This window comes from Aspergillus aculeatinus, assembly GCF_003184765.1.
Source record: "Aspergillus aculeatinus CBS 121060 unplaced genomic scaffold BO66scaffold_57, whole genome shotgun sequence".
Taxonomy (NCBI): domain Eukaryota; kingdom Fungi; phylum Ascomycota; class Eurotiomycetes; order Eurotiales; family Aspergillaceae; genus Aspergillus; species Aspergillus aculeatinus.
In genome coordinates, this window is record NW_020291526.1 from 76,897 (window position 1) to 101,872 (window position 24,976).

Here is a 24,976-nt window from a genome sequence, read left to right on the forward strand (position 1 = left end):
CCAAATGCATTAGGAGAGTAGTCAATTCCCAGCCCTAAAGCGATCCCCTCCTCCCTCTTCCCTCCCCACCTCCACCATCTGAGCATTCTTGAACTCCGCAGAAGGGAAGTGGGAACAGTCGGATCCCCCTGGCGCCATTGCCCACTCGAGACTCCATATAAAGACCGATCATGTTTCAAGGATTACTCAAGTATAATGATTGAGGAAGATTATTGACTAGACATCGTATTTATTTTGACCCGCAGCGACCCAAGCCAGTCACCGGTGAGGAGGACCCGCGCCGAGTGGCCAGTTGCCCCCGATAATATCCCCCGCCAAACCCGACCTTTTGCCCCACGTCGTCATCGCTGTCTTTCTTTCTTTCATTCTCGCTCCTCTTGTCTCACTCACTCTTCTTCTGCTTCTCCCTCTTACACACTCCCTCACTCCCTTCTCCCTTCCATAATACCTCTCTTCTTCAGTTGCTCTTCATCCCCCATCAACCATCCCTTTCGTTGTTATTTTTCCCAATACCCCTCTCATCATCACTATTCACAATGGTTGGACTCGGTCCCAAGCGCCCCCCTTCCCGCAAGGGTACGCCTCCTTCCCTTCCATTCCCTCGTCGGGATGCCGAATTCCAATTGACCCGGCCTTAGGATCCATGGCCGATGTGCCCCAAAACCTCCTGCAGCAGATCAAGGAGTTTGAGGATATGTTTACCGTTGACCGTGCCACACTCAAGAAGGTTGTCGACCACTTTGTGAAGGAATTGGAGAAGGGTACGTCATAAAGCCTCTTCCCTCCCCTTGAACAACCCTTGAACAACAACAACAACAACAACAAAACCACAATCACGAAAATTCGACATTTTCTATACCTAGATCAATTCCCAACCCATTCACACAATTCCAATGATTTCTTGCAGCTGACTAGGTCTGAGTTGAGCGTGAACAGGTCTTAGTGTCGAGGGTGGTAACATTGTGAGTATGGCCTGACCGGGCAATTAGCTCCGCAATCGAGAAGGATCGGATCGACTAACTGGCTGACTTCACCTCAGCCCATGAATGTCACCTGGGTCATGGGATTCCCCGATGGTGATGAACAGGGAACTTTCCTCGCCTTGGATATGGGTGGTACCAACTTGCGTGTCTGTGAAATCACCTTGACCAAGGAGAAGGGTGGCTTCGACATCACTCAGTCCAAGTACCGGATGCCCGAGGAGCTCAGAACCGGCACTGCTGAGGAGCTGTGGGAGTACATCGCCGACTGTCTGCAGCAGTTCATTGAATCTCACCACGAGGGCGAGGAGCTCTCTAAGCTTCCCTTGGGTTTCACCTTCTCCTATCCCGCCACCCAGGATTATATCGACCACGGTGTCCTGCAGCGTTGGACTAAGGGCTTTGATATTGATGGAGTGGAGGGCCACGACGTCGTTCCTCCTCTGGAGAAGATTCTAAAGGACAAGGTGGGTCTCTTCCATGCGTATTTTGGGTTGAGGCGTGCTAATGTGATACTCTCGCGACTTACAGGGCCTGCCTATCAAGGTTGCTGCCTTGATCAACGATACTACCGGAACCCTCATCGCGTCTGCGTACACCGACCCTGCTATGAAGATTGGCTGCATCTTCGGCACTGGTGTTAACGCCGCCTACATGGAGAATGCGGGCTCTATCCCCAAGCTTGGCCACATGAACCTGCCCGCCGATATGCCCGTCGCCATCAACTGCGAGTATGGCGCATTCGACAACGAGCACATTGTGCTCCCCCTCACCAAGTATGATCACATCATCGACCGGGACTCTCCCCGTCCCGGCCAGCAGGCTTTCGAGAAGATGACCGCCGGTCTTTACTTGGGTGAGATCTTCCGTCTCGCCCTGGTTGACCTGCTGGAGACCCACCCGGGTCTCATCTTCAACGGCCAAAACACCTCGGAGCTGCGCAAGCCCTACCTCCTGGACTCGTCCTTCTTGGCCGCCATTGAGGAGGATCCGTATGAGAACCTCCAGGAGACGGAGGAGCTCCTGGAGCGCAAGCTCAAGATCAAGGCGACGCAGCCTGAGCTAGAAATGATCCGCCGCCTTGCGGAGCTTATTGGTACCCGTGCGGCTCGCCTTTCGGCCTGCGGTGTTGCTGCCATCTGCAAGAAGAAGAACATCGAGTCGTGCCACGTGGGTGCCGATGGTTCCGTGTTCACCAAGTACCCCCACTTCAAGGCCCGTGGTGCTCAGGCGCTGCGGGAAATCCTTGACTGGGCTCCCGAGGAGCAGGACAAGGTCTGCATCCAGGCTGCCGAGGATGGTTCTGGTGTAGGTGCCGCCCTCATTGCTGCCTTGACTCTGAAGCGTGTCAAGGCTGGCAATGTGGTGGGTATCCGCGATGCGAACGACATGAAGACTCTCCTATAAACATGTGAAGCGGGGTAAGAGGTAATCTTTTTGAGAATTTCCAGCGTGGTGTTTGAAAGCGGCTGTTTTTTGGGCGGGGGGGGGGGGGGGGGATGAATGACTCCAGCGACATAGAACAGAAGAAAGAGACAGTACAGTACATACATTGACGATGAGTGGCCGACACTTGGTTAAGACAGGTTGATATACAGGATCACGCAAGTACTCGAAATTGTCGATAGACGGTAACCAAATCTATCCATTGAATTTGACGATTGTCAATATACACCACACCCATACATGCTAAGTAGAAACATACCTGCCTGCCATGGTTCAATTTGTGTCGATCGGGACCATCAGAGGGGGAATGTTGGATGATCCCTTTAAGTGAGATGAATATTTGTTGGCTGCCGCGGACGCGGAAGTGGCTGAAGAGAGGGAGGGAAAAGGGAACTTGAAGGCTAACATTCCGAGCACGCGGTGGAATGTCTTGTCTTGAGATGCTGCACAATGTACCAACAATACCAACAACAGTCAATGAGCTTGTTTTTTTGCCCCCTTATTTCTCCAATCACTCCAGAATCCTCCTGCCCCTCTACACATGGTACTGGTCAGTACTCAAGGCGAAGACAGGCAACTCAATGGGCTAGATAAGTGGCAGGGGTGGGTGATCCATACATCCATCCCTTGCCCTACTTGAATTTCCCCAGGCCTCCTACCTAGTAAGTAACCCTGAATACCCTTCTAGATCTCCGTCTCCTCTCCTCTGCCACTCCTGTAGATTTTGAGTGCTTCGGGTGTCCCGTGCTACTGGGTAAGTGGAGATGAGATGAATACCAACGTAAACCCTGCCATCCCTCGAATGTGTTCCTCATCCTGGCATGTAACAGACCCCTCCCGTGAAACATAGCAATGAAGCCCTAAATAAATACAAGCTTCTTGCTCTAAAGCCCCCTGTGCGCTTTAACGTTCCTTCTTTATTTTTCTTTTTGTTCGATTTCGTTATTCCGACCTTATTACACTTCTTTCGTTCTTTCGTTCTTTCGTTCCCAAAGAGCTCTCTCATCTCTCCAACTCACCATGAGATTCTCCCTCGCCCTCCTCGCCACTGCGGCCCTGACAGCTACGGGGGCGCTCGCCCTCCCCCACGGCAACACCGAGATGACAAACAAGCAGCCCATGAGCATGAGCACAATGGAGGACAGCCCCACGCAGACTCCCTCGTCGTCACCTTCCTCCAAGCCCAGCAGCAGCAGCAGTTCCGGCAGTACCCCCCAGCCGAGTAAGACGGCCGCTACCCAGGGTGTACGTTTTCTCTTCCCCCCATCCTCTTTCCTTGACAAAACCTCTATAACCGTGTAGTGTAAATAACTAACGAGAAATCATAGGAAACCGACGATGATTTCGTAAGGAGACTCTCCCATACATCCTCTGCCCTATCCCCCCCCCCCCCCTCAAGTTGAACCCTGCAACACTTACCTCACCCACTAACACCACCACCCTCCTTCGCATTCATGTGAAACCTGGAAGCTAACCATGACTCTTTTCACTTATTTGGGAAAAACAGCTCTCGGGTCTATTGGGCAATGTAAGCTTCTATTCTTTCTCTCTTCTTTTCTCTATTTGCGGGTTTGGGAAAGTTCGAAAGGCTGACGTGATGACTTTGTGTTTGTTGTGATATATATAGCTTGGTCTGGGTGGTCTGGTGAGTTTTCCTTCCCCTTGTGAATGACAAGCTAGGCTTGGTCTTTTGTTGATCTACACTGGTGTTTGAGAAAAAAAAATCATTGTACTGATTCTGGTCGTTCACCCGTCTTTCTAGCTTGGTTAGGGCTTGTGAATTGCAGGTTACGAATGGGCCTTGTGCTGTTGGGTTGTGGGGAGATCAACAGAGGGGAGATAGGTCTGAGAGAGATGGTGAAAGGAAGGGCATTAGCGGCAAGGAAATGGGACGAAGGGGATACCCTTTTGGATTTGGATGGGGGGTGGGCAAAGGCAAGGGGACGGACTGCTTTCATTATATTTTCCGTGGGAAATCTTCAGTATCTAATTCCAAACATTATATCCGAATCGATGAAATTACCAGAAGTGACTCTTGCGTTTCAGAGTAGCTTAGCTTTGGGTAAGCATAGGATGAGAAAAAAGCCCGGCTGCTGCTTGATATGAGATACGAAAGCCAACGTCAATGCAGAGTGTGCAATGTAATTACTTTTGTATGCCACTGATCCAAACCGTAAAACGCGTCTATATAATACTATCGAGTAGATGCATGACCTCTCTCATCCGCGAATCTCCCACAGACGGATCCGACCTTGCTCGTTACCCACAGCCAATTGCTCCGAGTTGGGCGAGATGGCCACGGCGGAGATACGGCCAAAGGGGGTGTTGGAGGTCGGCCAGTTGCGGTAGACCGTGCAACTGGGGAGGTGGACTGGATTAGAAGTTAGCATATGTTAAAGATCGAGAGACATGGGGAGCAAACATACCGATTCTCAATGCATCGCGCTTCCAGCGACTCGCCATCACGAAGAACTGTCCATCCGGCGCAAAGACCAAGTGGCTGATGGGCGTGGTGAGCTGGTCCAGCACGCGTACCGGTTCGGGGTTCCGAGGGATGAAAGTCTGGCTGGTCTCCTCCGTGTTCGAGGCAGCGGCAGCAGCAGCATATGCGGCTGCCCATTCGCGACGGTCGTACACGTTGACAATACCGCTGGAGCTGCCAATGGCGACCCAGCGGTCACCGCCAAGTTGAGTGCGTCCGGACCGTCCGCCTAGGCTGAGTACCGTCGTGCCCACGGCGCCGGCGTCGATCCAGCGGGCCACCACACGGTTCTCGCGGCCGTCCCATTCGGAGACCTCACCACTCTTGCTCACCACTGTCAGACCCTCGCCGTCGCTCCACCACGCGAAATCCGACACACCTCCGCGACCGTCCACACGGACCTGTGCAATCCACTGCGCCGTGTTGGAGTCGAGGATGTTGATGAGACCACCGCCCTTGCGGGCCGAACCCACCAAGCCCACATACCGTCCGCACGGGGACAGCTTGAGGCGCTCCATCGTCTTCTGCTCTTCCTTCCGGTCCGAGGTGCCGTTGACCTTGTCCACCTTGCCGGTTTCCAGGTCCCAGATGTGGAAGTATCTCCGACGCCCAGATGCGAAGATGCGGTTTCCGCTGGGCAGATGGAACGCAGAGGTGTGAAGGGGCGTGTGGCGGATGTGGAAGGATGTGAGAAGAGGGTTCGGAGCCAGGGCGGAGGGCGAGATGTGATGCAGGAAGAGAGTGGCTGCCTGTCCGGAGGAGAGCAGTAGTGGGTAATGAGGGTGGAAAGAGAGTGAATCGATGGCCGACTGTCGCTCATTTGTTAGTTCCCTGCACGAAAGCACAAACGAACAGTATCACACTCACCGGCTGGTCCTTGCCGACATCCTTGAGTCTCGCAATGCCAATGACCTCCTGACGCATCTTTCTCTTGCCGCCAGGACCTGTGTTGTCCTCCAGCTTGACGAGATCTGTGGCACCCTGAAGCAATTTCGCGAGAGGTTGTGTGGAAGAGCGCTCCTCATCATCCGTATCCATGTCATCGGCGTCGGAATCGTCCTTCTGCTGGTTCTTCTCGGGGTTTGCCCAATCGGGCACAGGATTCAGCTGGACGAACTGTCTGCGCAACCGGCGAATGTATTCCTTGCCACTAATGACGTCCTCTGATTCCGCGACGCGCAGCTTGCGCAACCGCTGGTGGCTCGCCAGTGAGATTGTAAGACGGTCATCGTCGCTATCATGCCACAAGGCGGGCAAGCCATTGGCCTCCTCTTCGCTAGCCTCCTCATCGGACGGTGTCGCAGGCGCCTCGCCGATGTAGTCAGAAACAGGTCCGGGTCCGGAATCAAGGAAGAACAGCTGTGTCGAGTCAATTCTGTCAGCAAATGTCTTTCTGCGGACAAACAGGAAACAAAAAAACCATCGCATACATCGGAGTCAGCCAATTTACTCAGATCTTGCTCTTCATCGTCATTCTCCGAGTCATCGCCATCCCCCATTTCCTCATCGCTCTGATCAGCAAGTACCAGACCGCGCTCGTTCTGAGTCTTCAGTGCGCCGAGAAATCCATCGTCGTCGCCGAAAAGCATCTGTTCCAGCTTGAGTTCGGCCTCATCCTTCTCGGGAACATCCGACTCATCGTCACTCCCTTCACTGCTGGTCATGTCATCGTCGTCATTCTGGGCGCGAATGGGCTTGCCCTCCTCGTAGACCAAGCGCGACGAGGCATCGCCGGACTTTTGGCGGGTCTTTTCCTTGACGGTCGATTTGGGCATTGGGGGCTGATCCACCTTCTGTTGGTGGGGAAACCTAGCAAAGTACAAACTGTAGGATCAAGTTTGTAGGAGTATTTCTCGATAGGTGAAATGCACGAGAAGAATGTAATCGACTAGAGACAAATGCACATGCAGGTAGAATTGCAGATGCGATGCCTGCCGCCAGACAATAATTTTCTTTCGCTTGAGCCGGCAGTTGCGGGCGGTGAGCACTGCGGTGGACCCTTCTTATAGCCTCGAAGTTCAGGCACATACAATATGGGTTAGGCAAGGGATCACAAGAATTAATAAGAGTTCGCCAGAACAAGATTCCACAAATCTCAAGATAAATAACTCCATCATGGCAAATGGTTCATGTACACGTCCATTCATACAGCCACAATCAAATATGCATAGAAGTAATCGCCATGCCTTTACGGACCTTAGATCAAAAACAGTTTAGAAGAATAAATACCAAACGCCGCAAGATCGCATGTGTGTAAGTGGAGAGTCGTTATAGTGTATCCGTTGGTTGGCCACTCGGCTTGATCGACGGAGATGATCCTCCGAGCTCATCACGATCGCTTCCAGACCTGGCCGACACCGTCGCTGACGATGCTGAACTGCATTCGCCATGAGCGGCGGGATTATACTCCACCGAGTCAAATTGTACGAGATCTTCCTTCCCTGGTGTAGAGCTCTCCGAGTCAGGTCCCCTTCTACCTTTACCCACCGAATCATCGTCCGAAAACGAAACATCATCATCAAGGCCGGCCAGCAGTCCGCGACGGTGCTCGTCATCGTGTTCAGCTGCTCGGTCACCGCCATTCTCCTCTTCCACAGTCCCCTGTGGCAGAGAGAGCGGCTTTTTGATAAAGGTATCGATGATGTAATACTGAATGGCGTTCATGATAACCGGGAAAAGAAGCATAACGAAAATGATTTGGACAGCGGTATTGCCCTCCGTCCACCGTAGAGCCCAATCGCCCACCTTGACGATAAAAGGCAGCAATTGAATGATGAAGAAGACACAAATCTTCATCCCTAGTAATCCAAGGAAGTATATCATCGACTGCTTGAACCACCAGGAAGCACGGGGCGGGCGACCGTAGTTTCCAGACTCAATAGACTCTGGCGGATTCGCAAGGGGAGTAAACATGGCGAGGCGGCTCAAGATGTGTAATATGAAGATCAAGATGGGGATACCGAGAGTGGTCTGTGATCGCCGGGGTATTAGTTGGCTATCACTTCAGCGCTGCCCAGGATCAGAATCGGTCACTCACATCTATTCCCAAGTTCAGAAGATAGAACGAACATGGGTTGGGCTTATATTTGCTCTGAATCTCAAACTGGCCGGCCGAGAACATGGACATGAGAAGATTCGCCAGATGCAACATGGCCGAGCCGAAGACTTGCTTTGAAACATCGAATGCCCAGACCTTCACCGGTCGTTGGGGTCTCTCCCTCCAACGCTTGTAGACCAGCGATAAGAGCGCCAGGGCCCCAAGTGCGGCCTGCACCAGCAGCGAAAAGGGACCAAGGAGCCTGCACTCTCCATTATCCTCATCATCCCCTCCGGACTCCGAGGCAGCTGGGTAGGAGGCGGACTGTTGCATGGTAGCAGACGGGGAGGGTGTAGGAGAAGCGCCTGGGGCTGAATGATCTCCGATAGACGATGCCCCCACGCCGCTACTGAGTACTGCGATGACCGTCGCTGCGGCGAGGATGAAAGTGGGCGATATACGGGCCATGGCGCCCGTCAAGATCGTTCCTCTCTGTCTAGAAATGCAAAAGGCAGCGAGAGAAGAGGGGGAGGGATTTGAGAAATGCTCGGAAGATGAACTTGGAGCAGCAGTGGCGATAGGAGTACGGAGTAGAGGACCGAGCAGTTTCACTAGTGATGCAAGATGGCGGCGGGTTTGCCTATCTTGCGAGGGACGGTCGGTGTCGCGGGCATAGGGGGAAAAACACTTTCTCGTGGGGGCTGATTTTGAAGCAGTAAAAAGAGAATAAGTAAGTTATACAAGATGAAAATCAGATAATGACCGTCTAATAGGCTAGCGAAGATAATTCCCACATCAATCAAGTCGCTTAACAATATTCAGGATTTTTTTTCTTCTTCTTCCTTGTCTACTTTGATTCATGCGGAGGTGGGGGGGACAGTTCAAACGTTCGGGTGTTCGAGAGTGACACCGCTTCGAGGGCGGTCGGTGGAAGTACCGAGTAAGTTAGTGGTGGTGGTGCGCGTGTGACGTGATGGACTCAGTAGTACTCAAGTATGAAGTACTCAGTATTACTAGGTAGTGATCGATCATGGATGGACTGGATCATGGATGGAGCCTGGGCCCAACCCTTGCTTCTCATTTGGGACTAGTCAATAATTCAACCTTCAACCCGTGACCTCCCTTGAATCCAACTTGGAAGTCTCTCCTCCGCCCCTCCCGGGAACCACAAACAGAGCTGACAAAATTGGAGTTACGGCAAGTGATTGGCTGTCTCCAGAACAACACCAACCATTGTCCTGAAGAACAAGCGCAGATCAATAGCGGGCACTGCAGCTACCAGTACTACTACACATACTAGTGACTAGAGCGTGGGGTAAAGGTAGGATATAGTTATCACATATATGCAAATCAGTCAGCACTTTGATCGTTGATCAGCTAGCAAAGTGTCGGCGTTGGTGGCCTGGCATTGCCGGGTCACGTGACGGCCGAAGAGTTCAAAACACTATATAGCTGTATCTAATTTCTTCTAATAATTAATTAATATTAATTTAAATAGTCTTAATTTTTCAGCTTTTATAGCTGCTTTTTTAATAAATTATAAACCCGGCTCAGACTAAAATATTAAATTAATTATTTTTATATTAATATATACTTTTTTTAGTAGAAAGAATATTACTAAAACATATTACTTTACTAATCTATAATACTACTAATTATTATTAAAATTTTTATTAAAATATATATTAACTAACTAAATTTATTACTGAACTATTTTTTATATTTAGTTTTTATTAAGTATTAGCTACCGTTAAAATTAGCAAATTAAATACAAAAATTAAATAATATAAAATATATAAAAATATTATAGAATATTAAATAATTAATATAAACAAACTACCAGTTTTTTAAAGCACTAAAAACTATTAGTATTAATTTAAAATAGTTAAAATATATTTATAAAATTAAAAACTATAATATTTTATTTTAAATATTATAAAAGTTCCGAGGCCTTCTATAAAATCTTTTAATAATTTTAGTAAAAATATAGCTGTTTAAATTACTAAATAAATATATATTAAAAAACTTAAAAAATATTAAATTAAGTAGTTAGAATAGTATTAAAATAATAAAAAAGCCTATAGTATTATATATATTATATTATTATTTAAAATATATTATAAAATAATCGATCTAAAATCAGCCAGTACTATTTAGAATAAATTTAAAAAATATTATAATATTATTTTAAATATTTAGTTTCTTAAAGATTTTTAGACTATTATATCTTTTTAATATAATAACTATTAAAATGTTAATGAATATATTATAAAAATATCTAAAGTATTAAATAAGTTTTAGTATAGTTTTATTATAAATAATAAGTTAAATAATAATATACAGATTTGGTTTTTATTTTATAATTTAAAAAACTAGTAATCTATTTTTTTAATTTTCTATTTTAATTTCTGCTATATTAAAGAAATAATAATATAGAATTAGATTACTTAGATTTTTATATAAGAGAAGATATCACAGTGCTGACCTAGTATACCTATTCTACCTATCTAAGCTGTTCTATTCTTTTAATTCTAGTAATCTTACTATTCTTTCTAATTATCTTATATATAATATATAGAACTTTTTAATTTTTCATTTATTTCTAATTTTATTTATAACTTTTTAAGCTATATCTTATTCATAAATCTAAGAATAATTTAATTTAGTAGCTAATAAAAAATTTAAAAAAATTATTATAAAGATTTTTTTAGTTAGTACTATTATTTTTATTATTTAGTTAGACTAAGAACTAGATACCAATCTATTTTTTAATATTATATAGCTTTTATTCTTAAAAATAGTAGTTTTAATAAAATATTAATAATCTTATAATCTCTAACTATATTAAATAATCTAAAAAAGTTTACCTAATATATTAGTAAATATTTAAAAAAAATAATACTACTACTATAATTAGATTTATACCTATATTATAAAAATCTAAAATAAACAAGCTATTTAAAAAATATTTTTAGTCTTTTAAATTAAATAGTTCTAGTAGAAAAAATACTTATAATCTAAAAACTAGTTAATATTACTATTATTTATAAAATAGCTATAAAAAAAACTAAATTTAATATAAATATACTAAAATTATTTAGATTATTACTTCTATAGTAAGTATTTTTATATATATTTTAAAATCTATATTTATTATTAAAAATATTATAGTTATTTTAATAAAAATAATTATATTAATTAATTCTAAATTTTTTATCTCTGCTTTTTTTTAAATATCTATTTAACTTTTATTATTTTATTAACTAAATCTAGAAAAAAATAAAAATTAATACTAATTAATATATTATATCTATATTCTATAAAACCTATATTATTAGCTAATTTAAAAAGAAATCTTATATTTAGATATAATCTTATATTAAAAATAAAAAAATATATTTTTTTAACTATTTAAATATTCTTATTCTTTTAGAATATTTCTTTAAAGATTTAAATAAAGAATATATTATATAAAATAAATTTTTTAATTTTTGCTAGAAATAATAAAATTTTTATAACTATTTTATAAAATTCTAAAAACTTATTTATAAAGTTAAAATATACTTAGATATACTTCGACTAATACTTAAATAGAATATTAATTATATATTGAAATTTATACTTATAAATAATATTTTTCTAAAAAAAACTATTTTATATTAGTATATTTTTTTTAAGATTTAGAGAACTACTATATAGAATATTTATATAAGTCTAAACTAAGTAACTAATCCTAGAAATCTTTTATTAATCTAATATTTTATAATCCGAAAAACTAATCTAAATTTTAAAATAAAGATTATTTATAAAAACTTATTATTTTTAAATATAATTCTATAAATTTATTTACTATATATTATTAGTTTTTTTATTAGAAAACTAACTACTATAAATATTATAAATATTTTTATTATAAATTAAACTGCTATTTTATTAAAAACTATTCTAAATCTAATATTAGAGTACTATAAGCTATATTTATTTATTTTTTATTTTTAAATTTTTATATTTATTTTTTATATTTATTATTATTTAATTTTTATATTTATTTATTTCTAAAATACTGCTTATCTTCCCGCTGTTTTATAAAAGTAGTTTTTAATAAATAATCTTATTTTTAGATTTTTTAAATTTTATAGTTTTATTATCTAATATAATCTAAATATTTCTATTTATTTAATTTAAGTAAATAGTTAAAAAAATAAGCCTATTTTAAGCCGCCGACAGGCTAATTTTTTAATATAATTATATATTATTTTAAAAGCTGTATTTAAAAAAATTTCTATTGAAAAAAATTTTTAAAAAACTAATTTAATAATTATTTCTACTACTCTAAATCCTAAAAATATAAAAATTTTAATTTATATTATAATTAATATCAGATATTTTATTTTAAGAATAAGAGATTAAAACTAGGCTAAAGTCTATTAATTACTATTATATTCTTTAAAAATTTATAAAATAATTATAAAATTTAACAGCTAATAAAAAAAGTTGGGCTGTATTATTTACTATATCTATATAATTTTAAAAATTTATAATTATATTAAAAAAATATATTCTTTCTAATTATTTATTTTACTTATTATTTAATTATTTTTGGTTTTTTATAGCCCAAGATCTATAACCTCTATATTAATTAGTTTATATATATAATTTAGTTTATTAGCTAGTATTATTAGAATTATTATAATATTCTTATTATAATATAGATCTAATATATTTATTCTATTTTTTAATCCTAGTAATCTTACTGCCCTTTCTAACTGCTTTATATATAATATATAAATTTTTTTAATCTTTTGTTTATTTCTAATTCTACTTATAGCTCTTTAAATTATATTTTATTTATAAATCTAAGAATAATCTAATCTAGTAGCTAGTAAAAATCTAAAAAGATTATTATAAAAATTCTTTTAGTTAGTATTATTATTTCTACTATTTAGTTAAATTAAAAACCAATTACCAGTCTACTTTTTAATATTATATAATTTTTATTCTTAAAAATAGTAGTTTTAATAAAATACTAATAATTTTATAATTTTTAGCTATACTAAATAATCTAAAAAAGTTTATTTAGTATATTAATAAATATTTTAAAAAATAGTATAATTACTATAACCAGATTTATATATATATTATAAAAATTTAAAACTAGCTTATTCTAAAAAAATCCTATTTATATTCTAATCTAACTAGATTTAATAAAAAAAAGTTAAAATAATCTAATTATTATTTAAAGTTATTACCGCCCGTAAGATTACTATAAAAAAACTAAATTTAATATAAATATAATAAAGCTATTTAAATTATTACTTTTATAATAAATATTTTTATATATATTTTAAAATTTATATTTATTATTAAAAATACTACAGCTGCTCTAATGAAAATAATTATATTAATTAATTCTAAGTTTTCTATTTCTATTTTTTTAAATATTTATTTAATTCTAATAAGTTTAAAAGCAACTATTCTAATTTTTATTAATTTATTTTTTAAATAAAAAAAATAAATATAAATACTAATTAATATATTACTGCTACTATCTAAAAGTTATATATAATCAGCTGTTTAGATAAAATATTATATATTTAAGTTTAATTTTATATTAAAAATAGAAAATATAATTTAAATAATTTTACTAATATTTTATAACTACTTAAATATTTTTTTAGTAATTTTAATTATACTAGAACTATATATAATAAACTATATTAATTAAAATAAAAATCTTATAATTTTATGATATTTTTTACTAAATTTAAATATTTAGTTTAAAAAATATATATATATTTAGATATTTTTTTTCTATACTTAAAAACTATATTAGCAGAGATCTTAAGAATATATTTTTAACTAATATTTTTTTTAAAAAAACTATTATAATCTAATCTATTTTTTTTAAATCTTTAATAACTATTATTTATAATATAATACTAAAGTCTGTAACTAATTCTAGAGACTTTTTATTAATCTAGTATTTTATAATCTAAAAAATTAATTTAAATTTTAAAATAAAAACTATTTATAAAAATTTATTATTTTTAAATATAATCTTATAAATCTATTTATTATATACTACTAGTCTTTTTATTAAAAGACTAACTACTATAAATATTATAAATATTTTTATTATAAATTAAATTATTATTTTATTAAAAACTATTTTAAGTCTAATATAAAAATATTATAGATTATATTTATTTATTTTTTATTTCTAAATACTTATATTTATTTTTTATATTTATTATTATTTAATTTTTATATCTATTTATTCCCGAGGTACTACTTATCTTTTTATTATTTTATAAAAATAATTTTTAGTAAATAATCTTATTTTTAGATTTTTTAAATTTTATAGTTTTATTATTTAATATAGTCTGAATATTTTTATTTATCTAATCCGAATAAGCAGCTAAAAAAAATAAGTTTATTTTAAGCCGCCGATAGACTGATTTTTTAGTATAATTATATACTATTTTAAAAGCTGTATTTAGAAAAATTTTTATTAAAAAAATTTTAAAGAACTAATTTAATAGTTATTTCTATTATTTTAAATTCTAAAAATATAAAAGTTCTAATTTATATAATAATTAATATTAGATGTTTTATTTTAAAAATAATAAATCGAAGCTGGGCCGAAGTTTATTAATTATTATTATATTTTTTAAAGATTTATGAAATAATTATAGAATTTAAAAGTTAATAAAAAAAATTAAACTATATTATTTATTATATTTATATAATTTTAAAAATCTATAACTATATTAAAAAAATATACTTTTTTTAATTATTTATTTTACTTACTATCCGATTATTCTCGGCTTTTTATAACTAAAGATCTATGATTTTTATATTAGTTAATTTATATATATAATCTAATTTATTAGTTAATATTATTAAAATTACTATAATATCTTATTAAGATCCTAGAAAATTAGAATATTATATAATATATTAATAAAAGTTTATTTTAAAAATATTATATTTTTAAAAATCTTAATAAAAAATATTTATTTAATTTTATTAGTTATATATATTATTTATATATACCGCAACTACTCGATATTTATAATAATAAATAATTAGATTAATAAAATTTTAATATTTATTAGTAAGCCGAAAGAACTAATTTTATCTAAAAAATTTAAAAATTTTAAGAATATTTTTTTAAAAAGATTAAAATACTACTATTATACTAAGAGTATAATTATATTATTATTTTAAAAAATAGAAAAAACCTATTATTTAGTTTTTTATATAAAATATTTTGAAATAAATTATAAATCTTAAAAAAATAGCTTTTAAAGAATTTAAAAAAAGATTTTATTTATTTTAGTTTATTACTAATTATTTTTTTAGTACTATTTATACAGAAGTTTAAAAAAATCTAAGATTTTATATAAATTATTATATTTTAAATATTATTTTTATAAAAAATAAATATCTATTTTCGCTTGTAAAAAAATTCTAAATAATCTTAAAAAAATAAGATATTTTATAAAGATTAATATTATTAATATATTTAATAATATTAAAATTAACAAAAATTAAGAATATTTTATAGTATTCTAAATCTGTTTAAAATTATATAAAATATTTATAATATTATTTAGACTAACCGAAGCTTCTGTCATATTCTAATAATATATTAATAATATTCTAAGAAATTATTTTAATATATTTTATATTATTTATTTAAATAATATTTTAATTTATAGTTATATCTATAAAAAATACTCCGAGTATATCTATTATATTTTATAAAAGCTGAAAAAAATAAGACTTTATATTAAATTATTTAAATATAAATTTATAGTATTAGAAACTAAGTTTTTAAATTTAATTATAAATTATAAAAAATTTTATATAAATCTAAAAAAATTAAGATTATAACCGAGTAGTCTATTCTAACTAATATAATTAATATATAAGTTTTTTTAAATTTTAATAATTTTTACTACTAATTTATCTATAATTTTTTAAAACTAACTATTCTACTTATATATCTAATAAAAAAAGTTCTATTTATATAAATTATAAATTATTAAGAAGTATTTAATAAATTTAAAAATATTTTTATTAAAATACTAATTTTCTAACTGTTTAACTAGATTTATAATATTATTTTAAAAATTAATATTTCTAACTATATATTAAAGAAAGTTCTGTCTTAGTATAATAATAATAAAATATTATATTTTATTATATATTTTTCTAAAAAATGTATTTTTATTAAATATAATTATAAGATTTACAATAAAAAACTACTTATTATTATTTATTATTTTAAAGAATAGTACTTTAAATTAGAAGAAATATTATTTTTAATTTAAATTATTATTAATTATTATAATCTAAAATATTTTATATTTATTAAATTTTTTAATTATTAATAGATTTAATAGTTTAAATTTTTATTATATTTTAATTTTAAAATTATTTATAGATCCGGAAAATATAGAATTAAATCTAATAATCTAAGTAGAAGATTAAATAATTTTTTAAAAAGAAATAAGTATCTATTATACTAAAACTAAGTAGTTTTAAAATAAAAAAATATTAATTTTATCTATCTGTTAATATTATTTCCGATTTTATTAAAAAGTAAAAATAATAAAAAAAAGATAACTTTAAAAAAAATATAAAAAATATACTAAAAATAAAGTTAGTATTTATTTTATATATCTAAAAAATATAATATTTAAAAATAAATAAGATTTATAATTTTTATTTAAAATATAAAAACTTTTTTATAATATATATAAAAAAAATAAATAAATTAAAGAAATACTAAAAGTTCTAATTATTAATAAAAATTATTATCTAGATGTATTACTAGTATTATATAAAAAAAAACTTTTTATTTTATAAGAATTAACTATAAATATTTAATAATAAATGGATTAAAACTAATCTAATTAGACTAATTTATAATAAATTTATTTTTAGATATTTTAGAAGAGTCTGTATATATAAATTTCTAATTTAAAAATATTACTAGTCTAATATTTATTAATATATGAAATAATAGATAAAAAACTATTATATTTATTAAAAAATAATCTTATTTAAAAAAATAAAATAAGAAATCCTAAAGCTTCTGCTAGTATTTAAATAAATATAATAAAATATATTTATAGACTTTATTATATATTTATTTAAAAGCTAAAGCTATAATACTATTCTAATAATTATTAATTATTTAATTAAAATAAAATATTTAATCTTTTATAACTTAACTATCAATACTATTACTATTATAATAATATATATTTAGTATATATAAAAATTATATAATTTATTTTAATTTATTTTTTTAAATTAAAAATTTTAGTTTATTTTTAAGTTTTAGAAATATTTAATTTAATAATTTAATATTATTAATAAACTTTTTATAATATATTATTTAAAGATCGACGGCCAGACTAAAAAAATTAATATAATATTTAAATAATATTTTTAAATTTATATAAATTATTTATAAAATAACTAGAGCTAGTAGTTTTTTCGAACTAAATTTATATTAAATATAATTTATTCTAATACTATTAAAATTATTTTATTTTTTATAAATTATAAATTTATTATTATTTTAAATAGTCCAGCTCCTAGAAACACAGACTAGTTTATTATAAAAATATAAATTATTATTAAATTTATTAAAATAAAAATATCTATTATTTAAATCTATTATATAAAATAAATAAACCAATAATATAAATTAGTAAGATAATTTAAAAAAAACTAAAAAAGATAATTAGATATCTATAATATTAAGATACTAAGATTTAATAAAAATTTTAACTAAAATATTTTAAAATTATATAAGATTAAGAAAATTATTAGTTTATATATTTATTAACTAATTTTATTTTTTAATATAAAAATATATTTTATATTTAATACTAGTTTATTTATTTTTATTAATAAAAAACTTGTTTTAGACTAATACCAACACCCGCTATTATATATAAAAATTAATAGTTTAAAAAATAAAAAATTAAAAATATTTTTAATTTTATATAAAATTATAAAAAATATAAAGGCCTCTAATTAATATATATTATAAAATAGATTAGATATTTAGATCTAACTACTAAACTAGCTTAATATTTAGAAAATATTTATCAAATAATTAAGAATTTTTACTGCTGTTATTCTAATAAGCTATAATCTATATCTTAATAGAACTTAGCTTTAAAAAAAAGATATATTATTATAGTATAAATTTAATATATTTATTTTATTTTTTAATTATAATAATCTTACTATTTTTTCTAACTATTTTATATATAATATATAGAATTTTTTAATCTTTTATTTATTTCTAATTCTGCTTATAGCTTTTTAAGCTATGTTTTATTTATAAATCTAAGAATAATCTAATTTAATAGCTAGTAAAAAATCTAGAAAGATTATTATAAAGATTCTTCTAGCTAGTACTGTTATTTCTACTACTTAGCCAGACTAAGAACCAGACGCCAGCCCGCTCCTTGACAATTCTATTAAGATTTTAGAAGATTAGAATATTATATAATATACTAATAAAAGCCTACTCTAAAAATATTATATTTTTAAAAATTTTAATAAAAAAAGATATTTCTTTAGTTTTATTAGCTATATATACTGTTTATATATACTATAATTATTTAATATTTATAGTAATAATAAATTAGATTAACAAAGTTTTAAAGCCTATTAATAAACTAGAAAAACTAATTTTATCTAAAAAATTTAAGAATTTTAAGAATATTTTCTTTTTTAAAAAAATTAAAAAGCTACCATTATATTTAAAAATATAACTATATTATTATTTTAGAGAATAAAAAAAGCCTATTGTTTAGTTTTTTATATAAAATATTCTAGAATAAGTTATAAATTTTAAGAAAATAATTTTTAAAAAATTTAAAAAATTTTTTATTTATTTTAGTTTATTACTAGTTATCTTTCTAATACTATTTATAAAAAAGCCTAGAAAAGATTTAAGATTCTATATTAATTATTATATTTTAAATATTATTTTAATAAAAAACAGATATCCGCTTCTGTTTATAAAAAAAATTCTAAATAATCTAAAAGAAATAAAGTATTTTATAAAAATTAATATTATTAGTATATTTAATAATATTAAAATTAAAAAAAATTAAAAATATCTTATAGTATTCTAAACCTATCTAAAACTATATAAAATATTTATAATATTATTTAGACTAATTAAAGCCTTTGTTATATTCTAGTAATATATTAATAATACTTTAAAAAATTATTTTAATATATTTTATACTATTTATTTAAATAATATTCTAATTTATAGTTATATTTATAAAAAATACTCTAAATATATCTATTATATTTTATAAAAACTAGAAAAATAGGATTTTATACTAAATTATTTAAGTATAAGTTTATTATATTTAAACTAAGTTTCTAAATCTAATTATAAATTATAAAAGATTTTATATAAATCTAAAAAAAATTAAAACTATAGCCGAATAGTTTATTTTAATTTATATAATTAATATATAGATTTTTTTAGGCTTTAATAACTTTTATTATTAATTTATTTATGATTTTTTAAAACTAACTGCTCTATTTATATATCTAATAAAAAAAGTTTTATTTATATAAATTATAAAGTACTAAAAAATATTTAATAAATTCAAGAATATTTTTATTAAAGTACTAGTTTTTTAATTATTTAACTAGATTTATAATATTATTCTAAAAACTAATATTTTTAATTATATATTAAAAAAAGTTTTATTTTAGTATAATAATAATAAAATATTATATTTTATTATATATTTTTCTAAGAAATATACTTCTACTAAATATAATTATAAAATCTATAATAAAAAACTATTTATTATTATTTATTATTTTAAAAAATAATATTCTAGATTAAAAAAATATTATTTCTAATTTGAATTATTATAAATTATTATAATCTAGAATATTTTATATTTATTAAGCTTTTTAACTATTAATAAACTTAATAGTCTAAATTCTTATTGTATTTTAATTTTAAGATTATTTATAATTCTAAAAAATATAGAATTAAATCTAATAATTTAATTAAAAAATTAGATAATTTTTTTAAAAAAAATAAACATCTACTATACTAAAACTAAATAATTTTAAAATAAAAAAATATTAATTCTATTTATCTATTAATACCACCCCCGACTTTATTAGAGAGTAAAAATAATAAAAAAAATAATTTTAAAAAAAGATATAAAAAATATATTAAAAATAAAGTTAGTATTTATTCTATATACTTAAAAAAATATAATATTTAAAAATAAATAAAACTTATAATTTTCGCCTAAAATATAGAAATCTTTCTATACTATATATAAAAAAAATAAATAGATTAAAAAAATACTAAAAATCCTAGTTATTAATAAAAACTGTTATTCAGATATATTACTAATATTATATAAAAAAAAGCTTTTTATTCTATAAAAATTAATTATAAATATCTAATAATAAATAGATTAAAGCCGATCTAATTAGACTAGCCTATAATAAACCTATTTTTAAATATTTTAAAAAAACTTATATATATAAGTTTCTAATCTAAGAATACTACTAGCCTAATATCTACTAATATATAGAATAATAAATAAAAAACTATTATATTTACTAAAAAATAATCTTTTTTAAAAAATAAAATAAAAAACTCTAAAGTTTTTATTAATATTTAAATAAATATAATAAAATATATTTATAGACTTTATTATATATTTATTTAAAAACTAAGACTATAATATTATTCTAGTAATTATTAATTATTTAATAAAAATAAAATATCTGATTTTCTATAATTTAACTGCTAATATTATTACTGTTATAATAATATATATCTAGTATATATAAAAATTATATAGTTTATTCTAATCTATTTTTTAGACTAAAAATTTTAGTTTATTTTTAAATTTTAGAAATATCTAATTTAATAACTTAATATTACTAGTAAACTTTTTATAATATACTATTTAAAAACTAACAGCCAGACTAAAAAAATTAATATAATATTTAAATAATATCTTTAAATTTATATAAATTATTTATAAAATAATTAAAGCTAGTAGCTTCTTCTAACTAAATTTATATTAAATATAATCTATTTTAATATTATTAAAACTATCTTATTTTTTATAAATTATAGATTTTATTTTTATATAGATTTTAAATCTATTATTATACTAAATAGCCTAGCTGCTAGAAATATAAACTAGTTTATTATAAAAATATAAATTATTATTAAATTTACTAAAATAAAAATATCTACTGTTTAAATCTGCTATATAAAATAAATAAACTAATAATATAAATTAATAAAATAATTTTAAAAAAACTAAAAAATATAGTTAAATATTTATAATATTAAAATACTAAAATCTAATAAGAAACTTAACTAGAATATTCTAAAATTATATAAAATTAAAAAAGTTATTAGTTTATACATTTATTAACTGGTTTTATTTTTCAATATAAAAATATATTTTATATTTAATATTAGTCTACTTATTTTTATTAATAAAAAACTAATTCTAAACTAATATTAATTTCTACTACTATATATAGAAGTTAATAGTCTAAAAAAATAGAAAATTAAAAATATTTTTAATTTTATATAAAATTATAAAAAATACAGCCGCCTCTAACTAATATATATTATAAAATAAATTAAATATTTAAATCTAACTATTAAATTAATTTAATATTTAAAAAATATTTATTAAATAATTAAAAACTTCTACTACTATTATTCTAATAAGCTATAATCTATATTTTAATAAAACTCGGCTTTAAAAAAATATATTATTATAATATAAATCTAATATATTTATTCTATTTATTTAATCTATTTTATTTTTTAATTTTAATAATCTTACTGCTTTTTCTAACTACTTTATATATAATATATAGAACTTTTTAATTTTTTATTTATTTTTAATTCTATTTATAGCTTTTTAAGCTATATCTTATTTATAAATCTAAGAGTAGCCTAATCTAGTAGCTAGTAAAAAATCTAGAAAGACTATTTTAAAGATTCTTTCAGCTAGTACTGTTATTTCTACTATTTAGTCAGACTAAGAACCAGACGCCAGCCCGCTCCTTGACAATTTTATTATTATAGATTTTAATAATACTTTATTATATTTTAAAATTAAAATTAAATATTCTATTAGTATTATTTATTTAATATAAAAAGTCTTTTTTAATATATTATTAAAGCCGCAGATCCGGCGAGTAAAAAGATATATAAAATATTTTTAAATAAAAATATTAAATCTATTAAAAATTAGAAATAAATATCTAAAAAGAAGATTAAAAACTATTAAATTAATATTAAAAATATTATATATTTAATAATATAAACTTATTCTAATATTATATTTGTAGTTAAGAAGCTATTTTATTATATAAATAATCTAATAAAATAATATTTAAATAATCTTATATTTTTATTTTATTATCTATATTAAACCGAGAATTATAAAATTTTATATATAATATATTAAAAAAATAATCTAGCTAATAAACTTAGAATTATAATTAGTTATATTAATATTAATTATACCGGCTGTTTTAATATATATTATTTAACTACTAAATATATATTTATATAAATAAATAGTCTAATTTTTTAGTTATCTTATTTATAGATCTGTATTACTATATTAATATATAAAGCTAAATATATAATTTTTTATATTATAAATAAAAAAGTCTACTAGATTATCTATATATTTAAAAATATTAATTTTTAAAATATATATTTAATAATTATTTATATTAATAATAAGAATATAATTATATTAGTCTAGAACAACTAGTTCTACTAAAAAACTAAATATATTAATATTATATTTTACTAGATTTATAAAGCTATTTAATATAATAATATATAACTAAAATATATTAAGTTCTTAGAGAATCTTGTTAATTTATTTATAGAATCTATAAAAAATATTAAGTTTAATATATTAATAAAAAAACTAAAAATATTTATATAAAATATTAAAATTAAAATAGTTTATAAAAATACCAGCTGGCTGTATAAGCTTTAATCTAAAGATTCTTTTTCTATATATCTACTAAGTTTTTAATACTAAAAAACTTTATAAATTATTTATTTAAAAAAGAATAATAGTATTACAGAGCTTTTTAAGAAGATGTATCGATATTAATAATCTAGTATTACCGGGTTATATAACAGTCGAAAAATTTAAAATACTATATAGCTGTATCTAATTCCTTCTAATAACTAATTAATATTAATTTGAATAGTCTTAACTTTCCAGCTTCTGTAGCCGCTCCTTCGACACAAAGTGCTTGATGATATGACAGAGAATTCAGTCTGTATAGTACAGTACACATACACACATACATACGTACGTATGTACTGTACTGCGGAGCTTAAGTCGGCTATCAGGTCTAGTTACCGGTTGGCACTGACGCGGTGAAGTCTACAGTGAAACAGGTGGATATATAATGGAGTCTCGTTTGAGTTATTCAACAGCAATAGATCAGAATCTCAACCGTGGTGCTCATTCAAGCTCGTTATCATGGTGAGAATGCCCATGAAAAGGTTGCAAAGATAGCCTGAAATTGTCGTGTTATTCGAGGAGCTAGGAAAAAGAGGGGAGGATGCAAATATGTGGGCAAGAATTAATTAATTTGCGACGAGACCGTTCCATTGATGACTCTCGTCGCATGACCAAGCAGCAAGTCAGTCAGTCAAACCCACCCACCGCTCACAGCAAGCCAATAACGGCAACAAAAGCAGCAGCAAAGGCACCACCCAGAGTCATGGCTTGGTGGCCAGCTGCGCCATTGGGGGTACTGGAGGCATTCGAGCCCAAGGAGGTCTTGGAAGAAGATGCACTCTCGGTCGAGGCACTGCCAGTGGCAGTGGTGGTAGAATCATTCTTGCTGTCAGCGCTAGAAGAGCCAGAAGAGGTCCCAGTTGCCTTAGCAGCAGAGGAAGACAACTTGTCAGCGCCCGCAGTGACCGTCACGGGCGAGTACTTCATTAGGCGAGCAGGCAGAGAGGCTTCCGCGGCAGTTGAGTAAGAAGTGGTTTCGCCGCTGTAGGCGATAGTGTAATCCATGGAAATGGAGCAGGAGGCACCTTGAGTCACAGAGGTGATATCGCAGTCTTCAACGAGGGTAACCGTATATTCTGCATCGTCCGTAGTAGAAGTTATGACGGCGCTCACAGTGAAAGTAGAAGGACCCTCAGTAATGGTGACTGGGCTGTGCAGGGCACAATTCGATGCAGCTGCGGAAGGGCCGCAGACGATAGCAACAGTGGTGGTATCCCCAGTGACCCCGATGATGCTCGCCTCCACATCATTGTAGGGAATGGTCTCCTCACCAGGCTGAAAGAGGTTGATCGTAGTAGTACTGGCGGCAGTAGACAGGGTTGCCAGGCAAAGGATGGCAGCAGTGGTCAAGAAAGTCGTGGTGCGCATTTCGACGGTAGATAGAGAATGAATGGATGGACTTTAGGCAGAGTCCTTTTTCCTAGACGAGATTATTAAGTTATCGAGAGAAGGAATATGAAAAAAGAGCGGACAAAGAATTACTGCACAACGAGGAGAGGAAAAAAGAGGAGTGAAAAGGGTCCAGGGACGGAGAGACCAGGCATTATAGGTATTATAGCCATAAGGATTATCGAGTCTGTTTGGTGGCATGGTTTAGTCCAGCCTCCACTGGGAGAATCCTTCAGGATCGGAACGCCCAGTTGATTGATGCAAGAGTCAGGTACCACCAGTGTACCACTCTCTCAGTGCTCCATAGCAAATAGTAGGCAAAGGCAAACATGCAACTCTGCGGCTCAATCTAGCCCGCGCGGACCCTTTCCTTCGTGTTGACCCAGGATAGACCTGTTCACGGTCCACTTTATTGACTCTCCCCAGCCAAGTGTAAGTAATTGGAGTGGCGTTGCCTGCAGGTCCCATTTGCCTGTTTCATCGAGGCTGCCCAGTCGTGCCGTGAAACAGTGGGTTG

The 24,976-nt window shown here is 29.8% G+C and overlaps 4 protein-coding genes across 4 annotated transcripts; 1 reads left to right on the top strand and 3 right to left on the bottom strand.

Moving 5' to 3' along the window:
- The first annotated feature begins 131 nt into the window (after positions 1-131).
- Positions 132-2,465, top strand: BO66DRAFT_395084 (putative hexokinase Kxk). Its single transcript, XM_025648139.1, has 5 exons — positions 132-576; positions 639-761; positions 937-962; positions 1,040-1,447; positions 1,512-2,465. The coding sequence occupies exons 1-5, from the start codon at positions 537-539 to the stop codon at positions 2,385-2,387; spliced, it is 1,473 nt and encodes a 490-aa protein (XP_025499650.1). The 5' UTR covers positions 132-536; the 3' UTR covers positions 2,388-2,465.
- Positions 2,466-4,480: 2,015 nt separating this feature from the next.
- Positions 4,481-6,812, bottom strand: BO66DRAFT_358123 (WD40 repeat domain-containing protein). The gene is made up of 4 exons (XM_025644921.1): positions 6,339-6,812; positions 5,776-6,267; positions 4,853-5,717; positions 4,481-4,797 (listed from the first exon to the last, which is right to left on the bottom strand). Exons 1-4 carry the CDS (start codon positions 6,681-6,683, stop codon positions 4,646-4,648), a joined length of 1,854 nt encoding a protein of 617 aa, XP_025499651.1. The 5' UTR covers positions 6,684-6,812; the 3' UTR covers positions 4,481-4,645.
- A 138-nt stretch (positions 6,813-6,950) lies between these two features.
- Positions 6,951-8,886, bottom strand: BO66DRAFT_358125 (STIMATE family protein). Its single transcript, XM_025644922.1, has 2 exons — positions 7,946-8,886; positions 6,951-7,878 (listed from the first exon to the last, which is right to left on the bottom strand). Exons 1-2 carry the CDS (start codon positions 8,411-8,413, stop codon positions 7,177-7,179), a joined length of 1,170 nt encoding a protein of 389 aa, XP_025499652.1. The 5' UTR covers positions 8,414-8,886; the 3' UTR covers positions 6,951-7,176.
- Positions 8,887-23,937: 15,051 nt separating this feature from the next.
- Positions 23,938-24,384, bottom strand: BO66DRAFT_309327 (putative GPI anchored cell wall protein; the record flags this gene model as incomplete). Its single annotated transcript, XM_025643267.1, has 1 exon — positions 23,938-24,384. A coding segment is annotated over one exon (447 nt), but the record flags the coding sequence as incomplete, so codon positions are not given.
- Between the last annotated feature and the right edge of the window lie 592 nt (positions 24,385-24,976).

What these genes read in the sequence shown, in the direction of transcription:
- BO66DRAFT_358123 (XM_025644921.1), bottom strand. Translation starts at nt 6,683, where the DNA reads ATGCCCAAATCGACCGTCAAGGAAAAGACCCGCCAAAAGTCCGGCGAT. An exon ending in GTAAATTGGCTGACTCCGAT is followed by an intron (nt 6,268 to 6,338) that starts GTATGCGATGGT and finishes GACTCGACACAG; the next exon opens with CTGTTCTTCCTTGATTCCGG. An exon ending in ATGTCGGCAAGGACCAGCCG is followed by an intron (nt 5,718 to 5,775) that starts GTGAGTGTGATA and finishes AATGAGCGACAG; the next exon opens with TCGGCCATCGATTCACTCTC.
- BO66DRAFT_358125 (XM_025644922.1), bottom strand. Translation starts at nt 8,413, where the DNA reads ATGGCCCGTATATCGCCCACTTTCATCCTCGCCGCAGCGACGGTCATC. An exon ending in TTCTGAACTTGGGAATAGAT is followed by an intron (nt 7,879 to 7,945) that starts GTGAGTGACCGA and finishes CGGCGATCACAG; the next exon opens with ACCACTCTCGGTATCCCCAT.
- BO66DRAFT_395084 (XM_025648139.1), top strand. Translation starts at nt 537, where the DNA reads ATGGTTGGACTCGGTCCCAAGCGCCCCCCTTCCCGCAAGG. An exon ending in GCGCCCCCCTTCCCGCAAGG is followed by an intron (nt 577 to 638) that starts GTACGCCTCCTT and finishes ACCCGGCCTTAG; the next exon opens with GATCCATGGCCGATGTGCCC. An exon ending in AGAAGATTCTAAAGGACAAG is followed by an intron (nt 1,448 to 1,511) that starts GTGGGTCTCTTC and finishes CGCGACTTACAG; the next exon opens with GGCCTGCCTATCAAGGTTGC.